The 22,651-nt window shown below is 43.9% G+C and overlaps 1 protein-coding gene across 1 annotated transcript in view; it reads left to right on the forward strand.

The window, feature by feature from the left end:
* Nucleotides 1-1,040: 1,040 nt before the first annotated feature.
* The window catches only part of IPMK (inositol polyphosphate multikinase), a 27,710-nt gene continuing 6,099 nt past the window's right edge, over nucleotides 1,041-22,651 (forward strand). The window contains exons 1-4 of the mRNA XM_010714139.3: nucleotides 1,041-1,086; nucleotides 2,446-2,565; nucleotides 2,643-2,728; nucleotides 17,544-17,640. Coding sequence (XP_010712441.2) covers nucleotides 1,041-1,086; nucleotides 2,446-2,565; nucleotides 2,643-2,728; nucleotides 17,544-17,640 — 349 coding nt within the window. The remainder of the gene's footprint in view (nucleotides 1,087-2,445; nucleotides 2,566-2,642; nucleotides 2,729-17,543; nucleotides 17,641-22,651) is intronic.

Consider the following 22,651-nt stretch of genomic DNA (forward strand, 5'->3'; position numbering starts at 1 on the left):
CATAGTGTCTTTGTTATGAAGCTAGCGGCCAGATGTGTGGATATATGTAGTTACTGATAGCACTGGTAAGGAATATCACAGATGACCACAGAATGGCCCGGGTTGGAAGGGACCTCAAGGATCACGTATGTCCAATTTCCCTGCCACATGCAGGGCCACAAAGATCTGGGCTGTGATCTGTGCACTGGAATCTGTGATGATTTAAAGCCTTTGTAAGGAGACCAGTGTGTACTGTACCTTCTCCGTTACTTTTTTTGTCTTTTTTTGCAGTAGTTGCCCTTCCTACAGTTTTCTGTCCTGCTGTTTCCTACCCCATTAAAACTTCAGCATTTTAAAAAATGAAAAATATAAAAGCAGTACTCCATTTGGATACCTCTGTTACTACAAAACATGACAAATGTGCCTTGAAGGATATACCCCTGTCATTCATCTTTGAACTGTTTGCTGGTTGAAACTCGGAGCCTTCCTTCTTTTGCTAAGCTTCCTCCTGTGTGTCACTGTTGTCCTCTGTGCTCGGCTTCCCTACTGTCCCCACATACAAACATGTGGAGGACTTGAAGGTATCCACAGTATTTTTTGTTTATTTGTTTGTTAAAGTACACCTTAAAAAGTCTCAGCCATCAGTTCTCTTCCTTTCTAATAATCTTTCCCTTTTCCATTTACTTGCTGTGCTGTAACTGTCACTGCTGTGCAAAAGAAGGGCTCCAGCAGCCTCCCAGCACCACATGTATCAGACTTCTGGGCATTAGGAGTGACTCTTGACTGAACGCACTGTTCAACAGTGCCTTCCCCCAAAGAGAGCAAATCTTGTAGTACCTAAGGTACTGGGCTTTGTGACTTTATTCCATAGGCAGGAAGAAAGAGGCAGGAGCTGATGAGATAAGCTACCTTTTAGAGTGTGTATGTGCAAAACAGGTGGAGCCACAACCGGCGTTCTTATGGTAGCATGATCTGCAGGTGGTGTTATCTCTCGTTTTAGATCAGGAGAAGGTTTTGGATTTTGTTGGGGGGTGCTGAAAGATGAGTCTTTGGCTCCTAACATGTCTCTGTTGCAGACAGAAGCTCTGTTCTGTCAAGAAATCCAGAGTACGAGGGGACTTCATCCAACATCATGTTACATTAATCTCTTGTCATCCACCTGGATCCAAAGCGCAGTGTTCTGGTGGAAAGTACTTAGAGAAATTTGTCTTCACAGTCCGGGTTTCTCTTGGCCAATGGGGCAGTAAAGGGGTTCTACTTCCAGAAATGTTTGCCTGGTCTTTCTGCCTTGTCTTATCACTAGTGCTAATGTGTAGATTTTGAGGTGTGTTATAAAACCTTTTTTAGAGCTGTGATTGTAAGTAACTCATTCAAAACGTGTCATGTCATGCAGAAACTGTGTGCACTTTGCTAAGTGCTTTCTGGCGCACGTGGAAGGGTGCAGGGTGAAGCTGTTGTGTCTTGAAGATGTGACAGTGTTGTATGCTTTCCAGAACTAGAAAAACAGTACAAAGCCCAGCTTTTGGCAAGCAACTTGATTGTCATTCTACACAAATTCTTAAAACCACTCTGTCTATTGGCTTAGCCAACTGATGAACAACTTCTGTATGTCGTGGTTGTTTTACAAGTATCTCGGGCACTGCAGATTTTATTTTGTTTGCAAGACTGCACAACAGAGCCCATTCAGATATTATGCTTTTCGAAAGGTGAAAACAATTGCTGTTACAAGTGCAAACTGTTTTTGGGGGCACAAAGTGCCTGGCTTGTTGTGCTGCTTCTCCTCTCAAGTGGTAAGCTGGAGACGCAACTTATTTGGATACAGTTGACGTGTATTTATCTTCCTTTTAAAGAAAATAAATTACTCTATGAAAAGCTGTGGTTAAATCCAAGGAGGAAATTTCTATTCCAGAAGTGGATTTTCCTTTTCCCCGTGCCCGGTGATGCTGAAATTTAGAGCGCGTTTCACAGAGATGCAATTGCTTTTCTCCAGTGTTGTCTATCTCCTCCAATACTGAGTTTGTCACGCAGCAGAGTGACCAAGGCTGGCTGGGGAGGATGTTGTGCTTCTTTGGGGTCATGATGAAAATGGTTGCCTGGCTGAGATAAAGCTCTCTATGTTGAGTTCTAAGTATGGGTGATAGAAACGATAGTATCTAGGTAGTGTGAAGTGCTACAGGGGTGTTACTTCCATTAAGGTAGAAGTGCTCTTTCAGTGCTGCCTGTACAGAAATATGTCTGTGGGCCATGTAGTGTAAGCTTGTGAGCAACGTGTTAAGCTTGGTACCAGCTCCTTTAACTTCTTAGTGTTGCTGGAAAAGGAACTTATCAGTTATTTAAAAAGGGAGTGTCTGTATAATCTTCCATAGCCAACTGAATGTTTTTTTTGGGTGGAACTGTTCATGTCAGTTCCCTGTTACTGTGTTGGCCTTGAGCAGAGTTAGATGCGGAAAGTCATCTGATGGCTAGAGAAAGAGGAATGCAAGCAAACCTCTGCTAAGGGCTTTGTGTGGGAGCTGCCAATTTTCTTCTCTACTGTGCTGTTCTCTACTGGAAACAGTAGAACTGAACAAATAGGCTGTCTCTGGTGTGCGTTTGCCATTTCTGAAAGAAATGAAAGCTCTCTCTCTTAAAACCTGTCCCTAAGGGAAGTGCTTCTTTTCTAGGTATACTGCAGCATCCCGATGGGACCGTCCTGAAGCAGCTGCAGCCCCCACCTCGAGGTCCCAGAGAGCAGGAGTTCTACAACAAGGTGAGGGTCCACCTGGTTGAGGTGGCTGTTCTTCGTGTAAAGTCTGTTGTTATTGCTGCTGTTGTAAAAGTGTAATCTGAATATCTGAATGGTACATCGCTGACAGTCTTGTCACAGTGTCTACACTCTCTAGAAATTTCTCCTTTCAATCTGTTTCCCTCTGCTTATTTGCTCGTGGGACTTCAGGGTTTTCATAATATCCAAGACTTGATTGAAAAGCCTCGTGTGATCTTCATCTGTGCATAAGGAGTGGTGTGTGGGATCACATTGTTTTCTTTCTCATGTTGCTGACTGTCTTGGAATTGGTTGCATCTAAAATCTAGTCTTTTACCCGCCCATCCAGTCTGGTTTTATTGCTTTAAGTATTGCCTGTTCACCATGCTAAAACCCAATTCCTTTAAAATGTCAATAAAAGGAGCAATTCTCCAACTGCTTCAACTTCAGTTTGTTGTATTTTCCTTGTGAAGCAAGCCTGTTGCTCATTTCCAGTTGGCTTTATCAGTAACCTGGAAAGCTGTTGCTGGTTATCTTACTCAAAGGTAAACTGTTTTTACAGTCTTGTTTCCTTACCAGCCATCTGCCCATTGTAGTTTATCATAGTTTTTTCTTATTATCTTGATATGTCATCCCTTTTTACCAGGTACAAATAAATGCCAGAAATCTTCATGCAAGATGAAAGAGGAGCCTTGAGACCCTCTTTTTGTTCTGGTGTTTTTTGTTGTTTTTTTGTTTTTTTTGGAAGGCTATTGATGTAAGCTACTGAAGATGTTATGTGTTTTGTGGAAATATCTCACATAAAACTGGCTGAGCTACATACTGTAAGCTAACGGTGTGTTTGCATAGTACTGTTACTTGATAATTCCCAAGATAGGACTGTTAGACAAAACAGCAGCTCTTGAGTTAGTTAGGAGCTCAGCAGGAGCCAGTTAAACCTAGACGTAAATATTTCTCCGAGGTTTCCCAGTGACTCTCATTTAGGTCAGGTTGAGAATCATACAATCCAGGTTGAATGGCAACTCTTCATTAGAAGAAGGCTTAAACAGATGCCTCTGAGTGCCAGGTTGGTTACTAATCTGCGGAATCCTCAAGAACTATTGCTTTCTAAAGCCAGACAGCAAGAGCAGTAAGCTTGACCATGACTTAGATGTTAACCTCTCTCAGCACAAGCTTTGTCACTTGCCTGTTGCTTAGCTCAAGTGACAAGCTGTGAGCAAGACCCTTGACAAAAACTTGAAGTAAGGGTGCTGTCATTACTAGAGCCAGCCATAGGGGAAGGAGTCAGGTCTTAATGCTACTGAGAGTTTGTCTTCTGGAGCCTTGCCATGTCACTTCTGACACTGAATATTTTTGGTTTGTGAGCCATCTGGAAAAGGGGCTTGGCAGTTCTTGAGGAATGATGGAGAGAGGAAAAGGTGTGTACTCAATTGCTTGTGCATGGACTAGGATGCCTTGCTGTGGGAGAAGGGAAGGAGAGAAAATGCTTACGTGGTGTATAGGTGAAAGTACAAGAGAAAGATCTTGGGGATTTCTAGCTCCTCAATGATTAACTGCTTTCGTGTTTGCTCTCAGGCTAGAACCATGTAGTGCCAAGTATAGATGCCTAAGCACTCCATGTATTTCTAACAAGATGAGGATTACTGCAGGTTGTGGGTTTCAGTGTAAGGTATGCAGTCCTGCATCCAGCTTGTGTTGATACAATAGCTTATTGCTGCCAAGAGGGAAAGGCTTTTCCTCCTGTTCAGCCATTTATCTTATGCTGTGCTGGTGCTTTCCAGATGTGGATGAATACAATTGACTTGTTGCAAGTTTTCTGTCGGTTAAGCTGATAAGCAGTGAGAACAACAGCAAGACTGCCCCATTTTGGTGACTTAACTCACTGCACTTCTGGTCTGTGAAGAGACTTCATTACCTTGGGATAGGCTAATGAGCCTCCAGAGAATAGGGGAAGGAAAATTTTACCACTCTTTGAGGCGAGGAGTTGTTTACAAGGCAGTCAGGTAGAGAAGGTAATGAGAAGCAGTGCAGAAATGAAACAACAGCGCTTCTAGATAAACTTACGTTGAGGCAGGTGGAATAGAAATAGTGTCAACTTGGAGGGCAAAATCTTTCCAGATTATTTAAAGCCTGCTGGGGCAGGGGAGTTGATGTGTTCTGTGAGGGCAGAGCTGGAGTAGATCTGAAGATTGTTCCTCAGGTCTTTGCTGGAGCCTTCATCAGTTGTATCTATTGCACCATGAAGGGTGTGAACACAGAAGAGTCCCAGACTGTCACTTCACCAGGACTAGACAGCGAGTCTGTTGATAACATCACACCAGAAGGTTCCCTCTAACTGTATGCAGGTTAATCATGCTATCTTTTCATTTCAGCACCTATGGCTTCATAAACACTTTTAACTGTTTTCTCTGTATTGATATGATCAGTTACCTGGGCCAGAAAGAAGCCCTTTTTCACTTGTGGGTAAAGCAAACCACCTCATCTGGAGCCATTGAGAACCGTTGCAGTTCATGTAGCAAGATGATGCTGCCTGCATCAGCAAAATACCAGGAGTTTGTTCCTGTTGGGCACGTGAGGGACATTGTGTGCTGAGCACAGAGCAGAGTGCTGGCTGGTGCAGCCCAACAGAATGAGCTACCTGCAGTATAGTGTACTTGGAGCTACAGGAAACTGAAGCAAAACGCTGTAGTGCAGAATACTAATAGTGATCTGAAACTATGATGCATATGCCAGCCTGCTCAGAAGTGGATGGCATTGGAAGAATCTGTCTCTGTCAGAGTGGAAAACTGGAGAATCTCTAATAATCCCTACTCAGATTGCCATTAGTTTATCCTTCTGTTTTCCTGATGGCATGTTTTCAGTTCAGCAGTTAAATAAAAAAGGTAAGGGAGGAGGAAAAAAAAAGAAGAAAAAAGCAAACCTGAATACTGTTCTTCTTCCTTAGAAGGTTATTTGATCAAATATACCAAATTTTTCCTCTATTACAGTAATATGAACATTCTCTACTGATGGGGAAATCACAGAATCATAGAATGGTTAGATTTGGAAGGGACCCTGAAAGGCCACCCAGTCCAACTCCCTGCAGTTGAACAGGTACACCCACAGCTCCATCAGGAGCTCAGAGCCTCATCCAGCCTGATCCCTCTGCAGGGACACCACCTCTCTGGGCAGTCTGTGTCAGTGCTTTGCCACCCTTATAATAAGAATGTGTAATTAATTCTGTGTTCTGAGGGAGGGGAAAAAGAGACTATAACAAGTTGATCGTGAGTTGCTCTTGTAATAAAATGAGAGTAACGAGCTGTTTGTAGCTGTTGCTAATAATTTGATAAATATAGTAAGCTTAACTTATCACTGGAGCTTGATTTTTCCAGTGGTAATGTCCACTTTGTATTGAATTCTGTAAATATCAATAATTATCAAATTAATAACATCTGTTTTTGTTCCTGTAAACTCCCTTCCTTTATCTGAGCATGTGAACTTAGTATGCTGCATGGCCACTAAGTGTTTTAGCAAGTCTTCTAGCACCATTACCTGGATAAAGAACTGATTGATTTTTTTTTTTTTTTTAAGCCTTGAGTAGCCATCAAATACTTTGTTTTCTGTAGATATGAGCAAGAAGTAATTGTAAGAGAGTGGTTGCAGTTTTTTTTAAGGAGTGTCTGCACCGATGATGGGTTGTTTCCATCTAATGTAGACTGCTTGCTGAGGAAGTGTAGGCAGAGGTGCTACAAAGGGCTGCTTTTAGAGGAGTTTTGGGAGGCTGCAGCACACAGATTTGGAAGCAGAAACACTAGGGTGCTTGAGAATTCATTCTAATAGATGATGTAGTGGCGACCTGTTTCCAGTAAAGAAAGTGAATTGCTGCAAGGCACACCGTGTGATCGAGCTAGCTGCCTACACGTGCGTACCAAGGAATCCATAAAAGCAGGCTATTTCTCAGTCTGTTTCAGTAGCTTAGTTCAGCCTGCTTGATGCCAGTGCACGTGTACGTGCTGAAACAGTCTGATTTAATTCAGTGTTAGCAGAGGGAAGGGAAGAAGCCTGTTGGCCCTCCGACTGCATCCCTTCAGGCAGGTGAGTTGGGACCTGTGAACCAAGCGTGCTTGGGAAAGGTCAACGCAGTCTCTGGGTGAGGTAAAACCTTTGTGCTCTGCTGGGAACGCAGCTCTTGTTTCAAAGTGCTAGGCTGTACCCAAGAGCACTGTGTGCTAACATAACTATCATCTACTATTTAAGAGCTATCATGTTCAGTAGAGGGTTTTTATTCATTTGTCACATCAAGAATGTAGCTCTGCAGAATCCGCTGTCCCGTTGGTGCCGTGAAGAGGGGGAGGAAGCTGGAATGTCGTGCTTTAAATAGGGCAGCTGCTTCTGTAGGCCCACAAGGATAGATCTTGGACAGCAAATATTTAAAGCTGAGAAGAGAATTTACAGTTGTTGAAGTTAGCTTTCCAGCTACGTTTTCCTAGAAGCTCTGTTTTTAGCAGTAAGAGATGGAGAGCTTCTCTTTTTGCATGCAACAGGACAAGGGAAGGTTGCTGGGCGATTTAAAGTGGGAGCTCCTTCAGTTCTGATTTCTGACACTGGCTTCATGGGTCCGTAGACCTCTGTTACCATGTGTACCTGCTTTGAACGTGGTGTACTGAAGTTTTAAAGGTTGGTAACTGACTAGCTAATAAACAAGGATTTTATAGTCAACAGATCAATAAATGCGCCCATAAACTTTTATTTGAAGTGCGCTTTTGCTCTCCTACAGTAACTGCATGGTGCTTGGGGTTCAAGAAGTACACCTTCCTCCCCTTGTTCTGCTTTTTGAAAACTGTCCTATCTGATGAAGTTCTTGCAGCGTGGACAACTTCTAACAGCTAACATTTTCTTCCTCTGCTAGCAGCTGCATGTCAGAATTGTCATAGCTGGTGCTTGTGACGTTGTTACATCGTGGCTCCATGTAACATTACCTACATTACCTAAGTTTCCAAGGCTGTGGTAAGGCAAGTCCTACCCTAATTCTCACCTGCTCTTGTCCCAGAGGTCACGTCAGTGATTTTGGGGGATTGGAGTAAAAAGGCAGGCTGGGCTCTCCTTTTCCCAACTCCAGTCTGGTAGCCTCTTTGCCTCTACCTGAGTGACTGGGAACTGAGAGCTGATTGACCCCATGTAGAGTTGGGAAAAGGTAATTGCAGCAGTCATCTGGTCCTTCTGGAGAACAGATCTTCATCCCATTGCTAGTTCGACACAACTCTGCTAACTGCTGTAGCAGTTATCTGGAAGTTCAGAGTTCAAGCCCTGCTGTCATATAATGTGAATGCAAGGAAGCAGTTACCGCTGTAGATAATAGAAATTGTTTTTCACTCTTGTTACATGTCTTGAAAACAAAGCCAGGATGTAAGAGACGCAAATAACTCCAACATGTAACAGAGGTTTATGTTAGAGTCGGGTGCTTGAAAGCTAGGAAGTCATGGTTTCATGGTTGCCTGCACAATTGTTACTGTGAACTTTTGTTGGATGCATTATAGTGTAACTTTCAATAGGGTGATGACCTGTCTTTGTGTGCTCTTTCCTCTAAAGAACTTAGTAACTCATTTTTACAGCCTAGACACAAGGCAGAATTAATACTGCTCGTGCAGCTTTTTCTGTCTCTCTTGTAACTGTTAGTCTGAGTTTGCGAGCAGAGGATAACGTGTGAGTGTTAGAGAATTAGCAAGTGCCTGAAGGAGGAATTTGAAGGAAGTTTGCCCATTCAGACCACTATCAATAAACTTATCCTAATTTTATTTAATTCTCAGTAACCTGCTACAGCTCTTCATTGCAGCTTGATGTTTTTTTTTTTCCTTTCCTTTTTGCATTGCCTAATTTTAATTAGCATTCATGCAGCTTCAGGCAGTGCAGAAGACTTCTAGCAACTTCCCTCCCCCTCCATGGCATAAAATCAAGCCAGCAGCCTGAAAGATGTGTTTTGGCCTGGAAGCTTTTGCACAGAGTTGCAAGAACTGACTCATAATGCTCAGCCTTCTTCCAGCCTATCTAGCACAAATCACGATAAGGCAGCCTGTGTTCTGTAAACTGTTCTCTGCTAGTGACAGAAGACGATGGGGATCGGGAAGGGAAACTGTGCCTTGCTTCAGGATGAATTACCCTGTTTTGTAAACTCAGCTAACTGGTTTTATAGTCTTGATTCAGATGATCACTCTTGACTGAAAAAGGAGTGGGTGATGGCTGTAGTGCAGCTATTGTGTACTAAAATATCCTTATCCTGTGATCGAGTCTCCAGCTAAGGTTCTGGTTGCAAGTCCTGTATGGACAAAGCTTCAAGAAATAGCATGCACAGTTCTCTTAATGTTGTATTTGAGGGACGCAGTGCCTTGCTCAAGCCTTTCATTACTGCATTCAGAACTGAAGCTCACTATCCTGAAATGTTACCCTTGGCCTCATTTGGGTCTACTGTGTCTCCAGAAGAGGTGATGGTACTGGAGTATTACAAATCACCTATTTGCAAATATAACGGACGGTTTTTGATACACTCCCCTTCTGCCCTTGGCATCATCTCCAGCTGAGAAGCTGTCCTGGAGGCATTCTGTTTTGTTGGGGATATAAGCAAATTTAGGTTTCCCAACCAATGTGTGAAACTGTCTTGACTGTGTCCATCTCTTCTGCGCTCGAAACCATGAGCCTGGGCAGTGGTACTGTAGTAAGAGGAAGGACATGCAGTACTCTTGACCTAATGAGAAGGAAATGACTTTGGGACCAAATTATGAAATACTTGCGGCTTGTATTTGTTTATTTTCTAACTAACAACAAATAAAGGGGAATGGAGCACAGAGAGTCTGCTGAGTTCCTTCCACTGTCTTATGAGCTCTCAGATTTTTTGTATTTCAGATCACTATGAAATGGCTCATAGCCTCCTATATCAGGACAGTAAGAATTACTAAGTGTGGCAGACTTTTGTGAGTCTTGGACCCTGAAGCAAAAACAAGTCCGGGAGGGACATGCTCTGCAGTAGAAAATGAACCCAGGAGAGTCTGCTGAGCATCTGTTCTTTGTACTCCTTGTACATTGTGTGTCACGCAATAATCTACAATTCCCTTTAATAAATCTAAGAAAGACTCGTAAGGAGAGACAGTAAGAGGCCATTATTGCAATTTGATGCTAGCAAGGCACTATTGGGTGGGGTTAATAACAGACCAAGTAGTCTACAGTCCATGCAGCGTGAGCAAGCAGGAAAGTAAGTTCTGTTCTCTCATCAACTTGATTTTAAGGGAGATTTCTGCTGAGAGTAGATAATACTGGAAATGAAGCAACAAAGTATGGTTTTAATGTGCATATCCACAGTAAGTTAAATTGGATTAAGTTGCAGTATGTTCTTGCTATGCTAAAGGGCTGTGCAAGCAGGACTTTTTCAGGCTTAATGAAATATTTCAGTGAAGTTTCAATTCATTTATGATGAACAGAGCCCTTCTTCCTGAAGACAGAGCAAAGTGAATTACTTGGCTCACCATGTACCTAGATTTTGTTTTCCCTCTGCCTTACTGCAACAGACTATGCTGGAAGGCTTGCCAGGGTTTTTAAATGCTGTAATTACTGTTTTTTTGGTTTTATCTCCCCCTTCCTGCTGTATTCTGTCCCAGGTGCAGCACTGCTTCTTTCCTTTCTTGCCAGCGGTGAGCAGGGGTTTGTTTGCAGGTTGGGGAAGCAGCTGATGAGCTCATCCACCAGATGAGTGAACGGAACACGTGGGCTGGTTCTGTAACTTCCAGTTTTGCATAGGGCAGAAGCGTGTGGGACTCCAAACGCTGCTGTAGGGATGGGATGAAAATGATTCTGGGGCTGTGGCAGCCCAGGCCTGGTTTGGTTTAAACCACTGTGAAGCTGCACCTTCAGGGCAGCGCCACCGTAAGCTCTTTGCAAGAGCTGCCTCTTGCAATGTTAGAGAAGAGAAATCCAACTTATGACTGCCAGGACTTGTCTTCGCTTTCTGTCTCTTTGAAATGCAAAATTAAATTTTGCCTATATAACTGCTCTGGGGTTCCTCCCACCCCTAGTTATCTGTCACTGCCCAGCGTGGCTCTTCAGCTGTGATCAGACTGCTTTTCAGAAACAAAGGGTAATGCTTGGTAGTGTTCACAAAAAGCAGGGCAGTGATGCTGGCTTTTTTTTTCCTTTTAGTCCTGTTCTATCATTTTACTTTTATTTCAGTACTCCCAGTGATAAACTCATGAAGTAGTTGGATTTACTCCAAAAAAATCTTGGAGCAAACCCTCTCACTACCATCGTTTCAGCTTGGTTTTGCACCTAGCAGCATTTGGATGTCTCAAGGTCTTGATTTCTCACCAGGTCAGTATCTTCCCTTAATACACAAAGCAGTAGTCATGTTGTGCTGCTTCATGCGTTGCAGTAACAGAGCTGTAATAGCTGTAAAGGTGGATGAGAAACTGCTTGTACCAGCCTCCTTCAAGGGAAGTCTGAATTAGCAGAGGGACTCACTGGCCTTAAGATTTGCTGGATTTCTCTGGCTGCTGGTGGCTTGAGTTGCTGCACTGAATAACTCCAGGACAGCATCAATACAGTGCTGTTGGGCAAATAGTAAATCTTGATTGTAGAATCGTAGAATGGTTTGGGTTGGAAGGGACCTGTAAGATCATGTAGTTCCAACCCCTGCTATAGGCAGGGACACCTCCCTCTAGCCCAGGTTGCTCACAGCCCCATCCAGCCTGGCCTTGAATGCTTCCAGGAAGGGGGCATTCACAGCCTCACTGGGCAACCTGTTTTAGCGTCTGACCACCCTCACATAAAGGATTTCTTCCTAACATCTCGCCTAAATCTACCCTCTTCCAGATTAAAACCATTTCCCTTCATCCTGTTGCTACATGCCCTTGTAAAAAGTCCCTCCCCAGAGGGAGAAGTATTTAGTGTGTTAGATTTGAAACTACTTTATCAGATGATCAGCTAGGCAATGTTTGTTGTTGTTGTTTTTTAATTTCAGCTTCTAGTGGGAAGTACCACGTGTGAATTCAACTCCAGTTTCTGTTGTATGTGAACTGGTTTTGGAGTAGTGAACTTCATATGCATTTTGCTATGTGTTTTTGAACTATATTCAATGTAAGAGTCTCTTGACCTACTTAAAAAGCTTACCAGATGTCCATGCTGTTAATGCAAATACAACCATCTCTACTTTTCTGGATATCTTCTTTAAGAGTGTGCTTATTTTAAAAAACAAAACCAAAAGCTGCGTCTGGTGACAGTGCTTGAGAGATTGAGCTTTGTGGCATGTCCTGAAAGAGGAATTCTCTCTGCCTTCAGAGAACTCTCGAGTTCATTGACTGCAAATCCTCCCCAAGAGACGTTGAACTTAACATCTAGTTGTGTTACGGAGTTTTGAACCTAGGAGGGCAGGGGGAAGCTGAGTTCTGTTGCAAGAGGTCTGTGAGGAAACACAACCTCTAATTTTGCAGTTCTCATTGCAGAGATCCTGATGCCCATTGTCCAGTTCGGTGCTCAGTTGGTGGTTTGCAGCAGATGCAAAGGGTATGAGGGGGGTAAAGTAAATAATTTAATCTTGCTTTATTGTTAATCTTTTATTGCCTGGGAATCTTGTGGATTGAAAGACAAGATGCTGTCCGGTGAAGAGGGAAGTAACCTTTCTTGCCTTGCCTCTGTAAGAAGTGCTCACTGGGAAGAGAAGGGGACCGGGCAGTCTGCACCCAGTTCACCTCCCGTGGGTTTGGAGCACCTTGTTGCATGTGGCACCCACTGCTGTTCATCGTGGCTCTGCCGTGGGGTTTGTTCAGCTTTGCCATTGAGCCTGACCGCTGCCTGTCAGCTTCTGCTGCCTGCTGAAGGCTTGAAGCTCTGCTGCAGCCTCAGAAACGGGTCAGGGTTCGCTTCCTTTCTTGCAAAGATTATTCTGCACCCGAGGCTGCACATCTTGCTAGGGTCAGCCTAGTTTTGACTATATAAAACATGTGGAAGTGGATAAAATATGACATTCTTTTTTGGCATTGCGTGAAAATGGCCAGCTTGACAAACATCACCAAATAAATATATTTTGGGGGAGATTTCAAAGCTCATTTTCACAGCCTTTGTTTTGTGGAAGTTAAGGTGGCTGATGGCTGTCTGTAACTCTTTTTTCCCTTGAACGTAAGGAGAAAGATGTAATTGTTGTGTGGGTGTACACCGTTCTTATTTGCAAATTCATTTGCGTGGTCAGATTGTGGAAATCTAAATACCTCCTGGTTTGTTTTATGTCCTGATTTTCTTTCTGTTGGCATCTTCTGTGAATAATTATAATATAATGTATAGGACAGCCCTAGTTGAATAGTAAAATAACCAACTCGCTATAATAGCATTTAGTGTAACAGCATTTGTAAATGCTTTACTTTTGGTATTCTGGTATCAGAATTTTTGAACATAAACAGAGCTGGCTCAGCTCCAGTGGTAGCCAAGGAAAGAAATCCTGCAGACACAAGTCCAAGTGTGGTGCTGCTGCTTTGAAGAAGTGGGAGCTTTGAGTTGTGAAGCCATGCAGTTAAGGATTGCTCAATTAACAGCTGCTGTTTCAACCTCGATTTTCTGGCCCTCGTGCTCGCCTGGGGTAACTGGGCGATGCAGGAGTCCAAAGGGAAATGCTGTGTGCACTCAGGTAATTAAAGTTACTGTTCTAATGCGTACACATAGGGAGACAGAATTAAGGCTGCACTATCATCTGAAAGTCTTACGCTTGCTAATTTGAGCATGTGACTCATTAACTCCTTCTGCTCTGCTGTCTGGGAACCTCTCAAAAGACGCGTGTGAAGCTGAGCTGTGTGTGCACCCCGAGGCTCTGCAGGCAGCAGCACTGCTGCCCCTGGGACAGCTGATGGCAGAGAGCAAGAAGAAAAGGTGCTGTGTCACACCGATACGCCTGCTTTCGTTTCATGGTTTCTGTTCAAATGGCTTGAAAATAAATGCATGTTTAAAAATACATCTTTTCTAAATCAACTCTTTTATGGTCTTCAGCGAACTGTGCTGAAACTGCATTGCTGTCGTGGTGGTGTCTTTCTGCCTGGGCACTTGGAGCCAGGTCTGTGCAGCCAGAAGGCGTTTCCTGTTGGAATTTCAACACTGGTTCTGCCCTCCCTCAGCCACTTGTGTGATTAGCAGTCTTTGCAAAACAAAGGAGAGCCCATGTCATGCTGCTGTGTTAAGTAAGGAAAAGAACATTCGTGTTCTCCAAGCAGCCCCTGTTTGCTTTAAAAAACAGATGAATCTGTTGGATCGGATTTACCAAAACAGAATGTACTTTGGATTAAAAGTTAAGGGATGGTGACTTTGCCTCGGAATTAAAATGTTCTGAGTGGCTGGAAATGATGACTTCATGGTGCCTATTGGACTATTGAACGCCACGGAACGTATTTGGGGCACGTTCTTCCTATGAGCTAGCTGCAGCGATTTGTAATGGTCATGTTGTGAGCCCTCCAAATGTCAGCATCCTGTTTACTTGCTTTTTAGCCCAGAGGCGATTACATTTTATGTCTCCAGTTGTGCTATTGAAAGAATGTAGCCTGTGTAGGAGGGATACCTACCCTGGCTGAGCTGACGCTGAAGAGTTGTGCAGTTTTGGATCTGTTGGACGAAGATAGTATGTGCAGTGAAGCAACAAATAGCATATATTTATCAGTGTACGCTCAAGAAACAGGCCTTCTTACGTTCAGAAAACAGCAGCTGCTTTTCCAGTAACATTGGAGTACTGCTGATATAAACAAGTACAGTGGTTCACTTCTAAAGGTTGTCCTGTGGTGGGTGACAGCCTTTCTCCTCCAACGAGTTTCTCAGCTGTGCCAGCAGCAGTACCTTCTGGGATCTGGGATGTGTGGTTCTTTTCTTGTGTAGTTTGAGGATGTTTTTATCATAAATCCACTTACATTTGTCATTCTGAATGACATGTGAATGTGCAGCTTGCTGCTGGGTTGGGTACAGGGAGCAGAAATGCCCGTTGTTGCTGTCAGAGGCCCTTTCTCATCAGCAGAAGTTCTTTTCTCCTGCACAGGATTAGATGTAATTCCTGAAAGGTCTGTTTTCCTTGCTTTGCCCACGCTAAATGACTTGCTCTGATCTTTATTAACTGAGTGCTTATTCCTGTTTGACATGTAAATATATTACAGGCTGAGATTGAGGTCTATATTAAGGTCAAGTAAGTGCTTTGTGTACGTTATGTCAAACTTATAAAGAGAGTTTATTACTGCTTCAGGGGGCGAGATAACTTCTTGAGAGACAGAGGTAATGCACTTCGTTCTGTTGTGCCGAAGTGATGATACTGAAGGAATAATTACTGTGAGTTTTCCTGCTTTAAACATGTTTGGTACCAGTGTATTAAGGATGGGCTGTTTAGAAGATAGCATTTAGGCAGCTTTTTCCCTCTTTTGACCTTGACTTTGGGCTGTTACACCCAGTTGTCTGGCAGTCTTTATCGTATCCTACTGCTTGAAGTGCCCAAGAGCATACTGCTAGTTGTTTGCTCAGTCTTTAGTAACTGAACCCTGCTGCTGGGGAGGGAATTAAAAGGTAATGTAGAGCAGGAGTCTTTCCTCTTGCTTGTCCTGTCTTAAAGCTATGTGCAAGTTCCCTGTCAGGGCTGTGCTTTGGTGGTATCTGAACTCACCCCGGAGAAGAGCTGGGTGCAGTGCAATCTCCATTAGCTGGCTGAGCTGTTGCCACACTGAGCTCCTGCAACGGGCAGAAGTGGGGGTTGTGATGTTGTCTGAAAATCAGCACGGTGTGAAGTTGCTTTTGCGCTCTATGCTGGGAGTCCTGACTCAGAAATGGGATCAGTGTGGCTGTTGTGAAAGGTGGTATTGGCTGGGGCCGTGCCTCACCATCTGCCTGGGGCTGTTCCCCTTCAACTCAGTTGTTTGTCTCTTCAAGCTGGTAAGAGTGAGCTATGCTGTGGTCACTTGGGGAGAGCACTGTCTTTTGCTGGCAGCACCTGAGGCTTATCAAAGGTGCATTGTGTCATTGAGAAGAAGCAGCAGTGCTGAGCTCAGAGGCAAGCAAAGTTTTCTGCCTTAATGTGCAGAAATATCAGCGTACCAGCTTGTGTTAACCCACAGCCTGTGTGCTTGAGATAGCGGCTGTCAGAGGGTGTGGTGATAGTGTGCCCATGCTCTGTGTCATAATGTGTGTGTTGGTATGCTTTGGAGGTTCTGCCTGCTCTGTAGGTTCTCTGAGATGGGCCTGACACCAGGAGGCAGTCACAGAATCACAGAATCACCGAGGTTGGAAAAGAGCTTCAAGATCACCCAGTCCAACCATCCACCTATCACCAATAGTTCTCTCTAAACCATGTCCCTCAACACAAAATCCAAACGCCTTCCTCGGACACCTCCAGGGTTGGTGACTCCACCACCTTCCTGGGCAGCCCATTCCAGTGCCTGCCCACTCTTTCAGACAAGCAGTATTTCCTAACATCCTGCTGAAATCTCCCCTGGCGCAGCTGGAAGCCATTCCCTAGTTCTATCACCAGTCACACGAGAGAAGAGGCCGACCCCCAGCTCACTACAACCTCCCTTCAGGTAGTTGTAGAGAACAGTAGGGTCTCCCCTGAGCCTCCAGTCCAAGCAGTGGGTGCTGTTGGATGATTCAACGTAAGTCAGTGCACGTGTGGTTGTGGCAGCACCCCGACTGGGGCTGGTCACTGGGCCAGCAGAGCCTGGAGGCATGCTTAGTGCAGCACCTTGTGTTTGTAGCACAGTGCTGGTTGGAGTTGGCCCTGCGTGAGGTTTCTGTGCTGAAAACTAAATTTAGCACCAACCTGCACTGCCTAATTTTAGCGTTTTGCTGCTGTGTGAGGCTCTGCCTGGAGTTACGCTGCAGCAGTGCTGGTGGCTGGGGCTGTGTGGGTTAAAACGGTGATAGGAGTGCAGCTCTGGGGCTTTCCCTCTCCTGCAGTGTCAAAATAGAAACCCTTAGATTTCTAATATTGATATATGCACTGCTTGTAGCTTCCGTCACCCGGTATTCCCCCACCATGACTAACTTTTGGTTGTGAAGCAGTGAGCTGAGCCAGTGCTGCAGCACTCTGTTCAGGCGCTTGGTTTTGCATTGCTTCTGACTTTGCAGCGTGTTCTAACCACACTTCCAGTGGTTAGAACTGCCCTTCAGCATTGAATGCTGAAGTGGGAGCAGAACTGGGGGCTGCTGTGTGCAACTGGGACGCCGGTCTGATAGCATCAGAGCTGAGGGAGCAGCACAGGGATGGCTCCTACGTGCCATAATCATATTGCAGCCTGCACTTGTCTGGGTACGGGTCTGTGCATCTGGAAACCACGTTAGTCACAGCTGCTGTGGGCTATCCCCAGTGTCTGTTACCTGACCTTCTGTGGGGTAAAAATAATGTCCAGGGAAGGAGTTTGAAACCCTCCAAACAACAGCGCTGAGAGCTGGTGGCAGTCATGTAATTCTGTAACAGTGTCCAGAGCTGTATTTGAATGGTGACAAAACAGTTCTTTCAGGAAGGCAGCTGCTAAGCCCAAAGTGTTCTTGTTTTTCTTACAGTAAATGTAAACAAGTAAATAAATAAAAAGTGACAGCAAATGAAAACAAGCGCGTTGGAGTTGTTCTTAGAGTTGATACATCTTTTCCGCTTAAAAAACTGAAAGAAAGGATTCTGCTCGCTTATCTCAGACTGTGATAACTCTCATCTTGTTTGTTTTTTAAAGGCAAAAGAGAAACCCTAAAAGTTTTGAAAACAAAGGCTGTAAGAAATGGTAATTCTGGGACAACAGGAAGTATGAAATGAATGTTATAAACTCATTATCTGCCCCCTCCCCCCTTCTCTAATTTATTTCAGGTTTATGACTCTGACTGTTGCGACAGCGTTCTTCTGGAGCTGCGGGAGTATCTGCCAAAATACTTCGGTGTCTGGTCACCACCTACTGCACCAAATGGTACTGTTCTAATTTTATCTGTTAATCTAAACCTCCTGGAAAAATCCTCTGGAGCCTGATTTTTGGCAGTTACAAGCTCTGTAGGCTTCTCTCCTTCCGACACCGCATTCCAGTTTGCAGTCCTCTGGCTGGGTTTGGTCTTTAGGGCCATTCCAGTTTGCAATGCCCTGGATGGATTTGGTCTTTGGGATCATCCCTGTGGGCCGAGAGTGATGGGGCACGGTTGTTCACATGGCACGTTTCCTAATTAGCTGAACCTGATGCTGTGGCCCCAGAGCTGCTGCTTTGGTCTGGACCGTGCTGGAGGGGTGGGCTGGGTGCCTGTTTGTGTCTGGTCAGTTTGCCAGAGCCAGAGTCTGATAAACTGACTCTGGGGGAAAAAAAAGGATGCTCTAAGGCAAGGCATTCAAACTGAGATCTGATGCAGCATCTCATAAGGCATCTCCCATTGCCTTGCCATGTAGCAGAAAAACTTTTTTTTCGGTAGGTACATTATTTAAGAGTGCTTCTGGTCGTGTGTGTTACTGCTTGGAGTGGAACAAAGTCCTGGTATCTGGTATTCTTCAAGGAAAGATGGATATTCTCAATGTGTATTTAAAATAGCAATGTTTTTTTCTGCTGTTCTTTCTTACTCGTGCTGGGAAAGTGGAGCTTCAGGAACATACAGAAATAAAAGATGCCAGCAAGTCTATTTAAATGCAAACACACCAAAATTAGAAGCTGTGCTCCTTTACAGTATAACTCTATCTTCTTTTGCATATGCTGTCCCCGATAGACTTGTTATCCAAAGACAGCAGTAAGGTGGCATCCAAGGGCACTGTCTGAACTCTGCTCAAATTTGCCTTCACACTTTCATATTTGGCATGAACTCAAATAGCCTTACCAGAGCTATCTTTTTCCTGCCCTCCTTATTTTATATGTGTTGTGGAGCTCACTTAGTGTTCCCTCCAAGTTGCAAATTGCGTTTTCCTACTCACGGTATGAACTTAAAATACTAAAACGTGTGGTCTAGCTGAGATATGGCAATTCAGCACATCCCTAGTTTACACTGGGAATCATAGAAACATTAAGGTTGGAAAAGATCTCTAAGATCATTTAGTCCAGTCATCCACCTATCACCACCAGGATTAACTAGCACTGTGCACCGTGGGGCTAAGCATCCCTGGAGGTGTTCAAGGCCAGGTTGGAATGGGTCCTGGGTCAGCCTGGTGTGGTATTAAATGGGGAGGTTGGTGGCCCTGTGTGTGGCAGAGGGGTTGAAGATTGATGATCCTTGAGGTCCCTCCCAATCCTGGCCATTCTGTGATTCTGTGAAGCAGGAGCAACTGTGGGTGGAGTGGATTTATTTTCCTAGAGCAACATTTAGGAGGAAATGTGAGGAAGCCGTTTTTGAAAATGTAGGTGGGTGGATGGAATTGCCATCTGAATGGGGTTAAGTGCAAATCAGAAACTAGGAAGGGTCACCTCAACCCTTCATGAGATTCATTTAGGGTGTGCTGTCTGGCACAGAGCAAGAGCACGTACCCAAGAATGCAAAAGGGTTCTGCTGCTTATTTTACTTCTGAACTTCAGTCCTCTCTGCAGAAAAGGTGGAGAGATTCAAAACACTGTATCAATGAAAGCTTGTGAAAGCACTGTGCTGTTACAGAGGGACTATCTAGCTGGTGCTACAGCATGGGAGCCAGTGAGAGATGTATGATACTGTCTTTCCTAAAGTGAATCTAAACCTGAAGAGAGGCAATTGGATTTCAACTTTGGGTTCAGTGGCATTGTCGGCGTCCGGAATTTATTTACCAACAAGTGGAAGAGTAGACAAGTTGTTTTAAAGATATATAGGAGCACGTTAAGCTTCTTATATCTCCTGCTGAGAGTTCTGCTATTGCTGTGTACTTGTTGCTCCTGTGTATTCTTTATAAGCAGCTTCACTGTGGCTGGGCTGTAGTTTCTGTTGCCAAAGCTGAGAACAGGGTAGATAAATAGCAAGCAACATGAAACCTTTCTTTTCTCTTGTTGCTGAGAGTAGCTGAGGCTTTTTCCTGCTTATTCGTATGTTTTGAGAGATGTCCTGTAAATTATGAAACGAAGGCAGATGCCTGGAGTTATTTTGTCACTTCTGACTCCAGCAATGACTGAATGCTCCTGCACGTACGTACTGACGTCTGCAGTGCTTCGTGCCATGCATACTTGCTGAATTCTGGTGGTCTTTTGCTTCGTCTCCTTTGGGGCTGTAATAAATTATGTAAATAATATGTCAGACCACATCTTCCTGCCTCTCTGCACTGCAGAATTAGAAAGAGAGGAAGAGAAGCTCTGAGGAATGATTTGTTTAAATGCTTGAAATATATCTTCAGGATTTTCTCCCAGAGCCAAGCCTTATTATGAATTCTTTTTTTTTCTGCTGGTGATTTTATTTTAACTTATTTTTTGATAGCTTGAAACTTAATTCACTGGTACAAAGCATATCTGCTTCAGAGATTTTTATCCACTTGTGCAGTGGAATGTTCTTTTTCTTGGTGAATGCATGATTCTCAGAAGCACTTGGGGCTAGTAGCATTCTACATAATTATGTAAAAGAACTGAAGTGCATGAAAAATAGGCAGTTTTCTTTTTAACAAGTGAGGAAGAAGAGCTCTCTGGTTGCCTCTGCTCAGCTGCACGCTTGCTGTAGACCTTGGGAAGGATACCTGGGCTTAAATTCTTGAAGAGCAGGTGAGCAATGAGCTTCCTTTACAAGAGGTGAAGCAACAGTGCCCATGTGTGTCTGAATCTGTGCCCGTGTCCATCTGTCCTTTTAGCTCAGCCTTAGTATTCCACAAGGTACTGTAGGGCTGTGTCCAAAGCTGTGGTGTACCACTGTCTTGTAGATTTGGGCTTAGTTGACAGTAGATATTGAATGCAACGCAAACAAGAGCCTCGTAGAACCCTTTCCACAGGACAGAAAGCTTTTTAAGCATGGGGGTGTGCACTGAGCAGATGTAGCTGAATCCTAACTGAGCTAGCAGCTAGCTAAAGAGGAACACTTGAATTATAATGTGTGAGAGAGGAGTCATTTCTGAATAATACGCAGGCTTTTCCAAGTAATTAGTATTTCCCAGGGTTAGTGTTAGCTCCAAAGTTATTTTAGTGCTTAATTTTTTTAAAATAGTCATTATGTTTTTAGCAGCTCTTAGGGGGATACTCTAGCTTAACAGCTCTGAAATGGAAGGGGGAATAAGAAGTTAAATATCTTGAGAGATGCTGAATTTTGGTGCTGTGTGCTTAAAGAGAGGAATTTGGACAAGTGGAGCTGACAGCAATCAACCGTGAGATTTTCCACGTGCCTTTGGTGGAAGGAGCTCAGTGGAAACACGTTTCGCAGGACTTTCTATACAAGGATTTCAGGATTGATGAAACAGCATGGAGATAACTTGTGTCGTTTGTGGTAACCTACACTTCTTGTAGTTTGATCAGTTTGAGTCTGGAGCAGCTCCCAGCATAACGTTTGGAGTCAGAGCAGAAGGACTGCAGCCAGTTTGAGGTGTTTTTGGATCCCCTGCCCCCATCCCATGCCGTATCTCTGGCTCTGTGCTTCGGAGAGCTAAGTTCTGAAAACCTTGCATTTCGTTTTGTTGCTGTTTCCTGCATGGATTTAGAGTGATGGCACAGGTATATTGGATCCAGTACTGCAAGTAACAAGCAATAAGGGCAGGTGTGAAGGATGATGCTTACATACGTACAGTTCTAGTTATAATAATCAAGAAGTGAGAGGTTATATGGACACTCCTGCTTTTCAGCAGTGGTTCCCCAAAGCCTGAAAAAAGCTTTGCTGCTATCTGGCTGAATATGACCTGCACTTAAAACTTGGAATAGAAGAAGTGTCCAGGTGATACAGTGCGCTCCCTGGCAGGGAGAGTGTTGGTCTCCTGGCCCCTAAGGAGCATCTAATGAATAAATGTTGTGTTTGTTTGCAGCCTGTGGCTTCTCCAAGTTAAACCTGAGTTGTTTTGGCCTCTGTGTCCTTGTGGTTACAGTTCACAGACCTGTTACGTGGGTGAGCTGGTCTGTAACTAAGCTATTTGCTGTAGTTACATTGATTCTGTAGCCCTAAGGATGTGGAAAAGTAATGTAAGCTCAGGCAGTGAGTTAGTACAAGGCTAGGTTTTTACAATAGTATATTGATTTAACAGAGTTTTTTAAGCGTGGTAATACATTTAAAAACATGCGTAGTCCCATTTATAGACATAGAAGTATCTAGGGATTAAATGGAATCTATTTCTCAGATTGATGCTAGTGTCCTTTGGGGAATTGGATCGTTTCATCATCATGATAATGGCTTAAAAATTGAAGCTCTAAATAGAACTTATTAAAGTAATAAACACCAATTTCATGTATTATCCTTAAGAAGGAGCCTCTGCCTACTGAGTGGGAATGGAACAATGTTGGTTCCCTTTTTCTGGACTCCATCTGGTTTGTTACCTGCCTGTCCAGCTGTGAAATCAAAGCGCTTTGTTCCTCTTCACTCTTTACATTTTGACTGCAGAGTTTCTGACTTTCTTGTGTAATCCCATTTTAGATTATTCTAAAAGAATGGAGAAGAAGACAGTGTTCATGTGTATTCAGATCTTGTTAATGCGGAAAACCCCCAACAACAATAACAAAAAGCTCATGGGATAGGCAGCACTGATAAGAAAAATGGATGTTCCCATAAAGTTTGTGGGTGATAAAAGTTGGCTTTGAGAAGCTGATATGAAGAAGGAGAAGGGCGTTGATGCTCTGTCTTCTCTTAGCACATGGGGTGCCCTGGCAAGGGCTGGAGACCCATGCAAGCTTTCTGCCTGCAAATTGACTGTAGTCACTGGAGGAGCTGGCTTTCCTGCTGTGCTTTGACAATCAGAGCCATAAATCATGTTGGAAAACCTCTTACCCATGTTGGAGAAAAACATAAACCTGTTTGACCAGGTCTTCAGCACTGATTTAAGTCTTCAGGTGCTCCGAGGGATTGGGGGTTTTTGATTCTACCCCCTCCCCCCCC

Source organism: Meleagris gallopavo, chromosome 8 (genome assembly GCF_000146605.3).
Source record: "Meleagris gallopavo isolate NT-WF06-2002-E0010 breed Aviagen turkey brand Nicholas breeding stock chromosome 8, Turkey_5.1, whole genome shotgun sequence".
Taxonomy (NCBI): domain Eukaryota; kingdom Metazoa; phylum Chordata; class Aves; order Galliformes; family Phasianidae; genus Meleagris; species Meleagris gallopavo.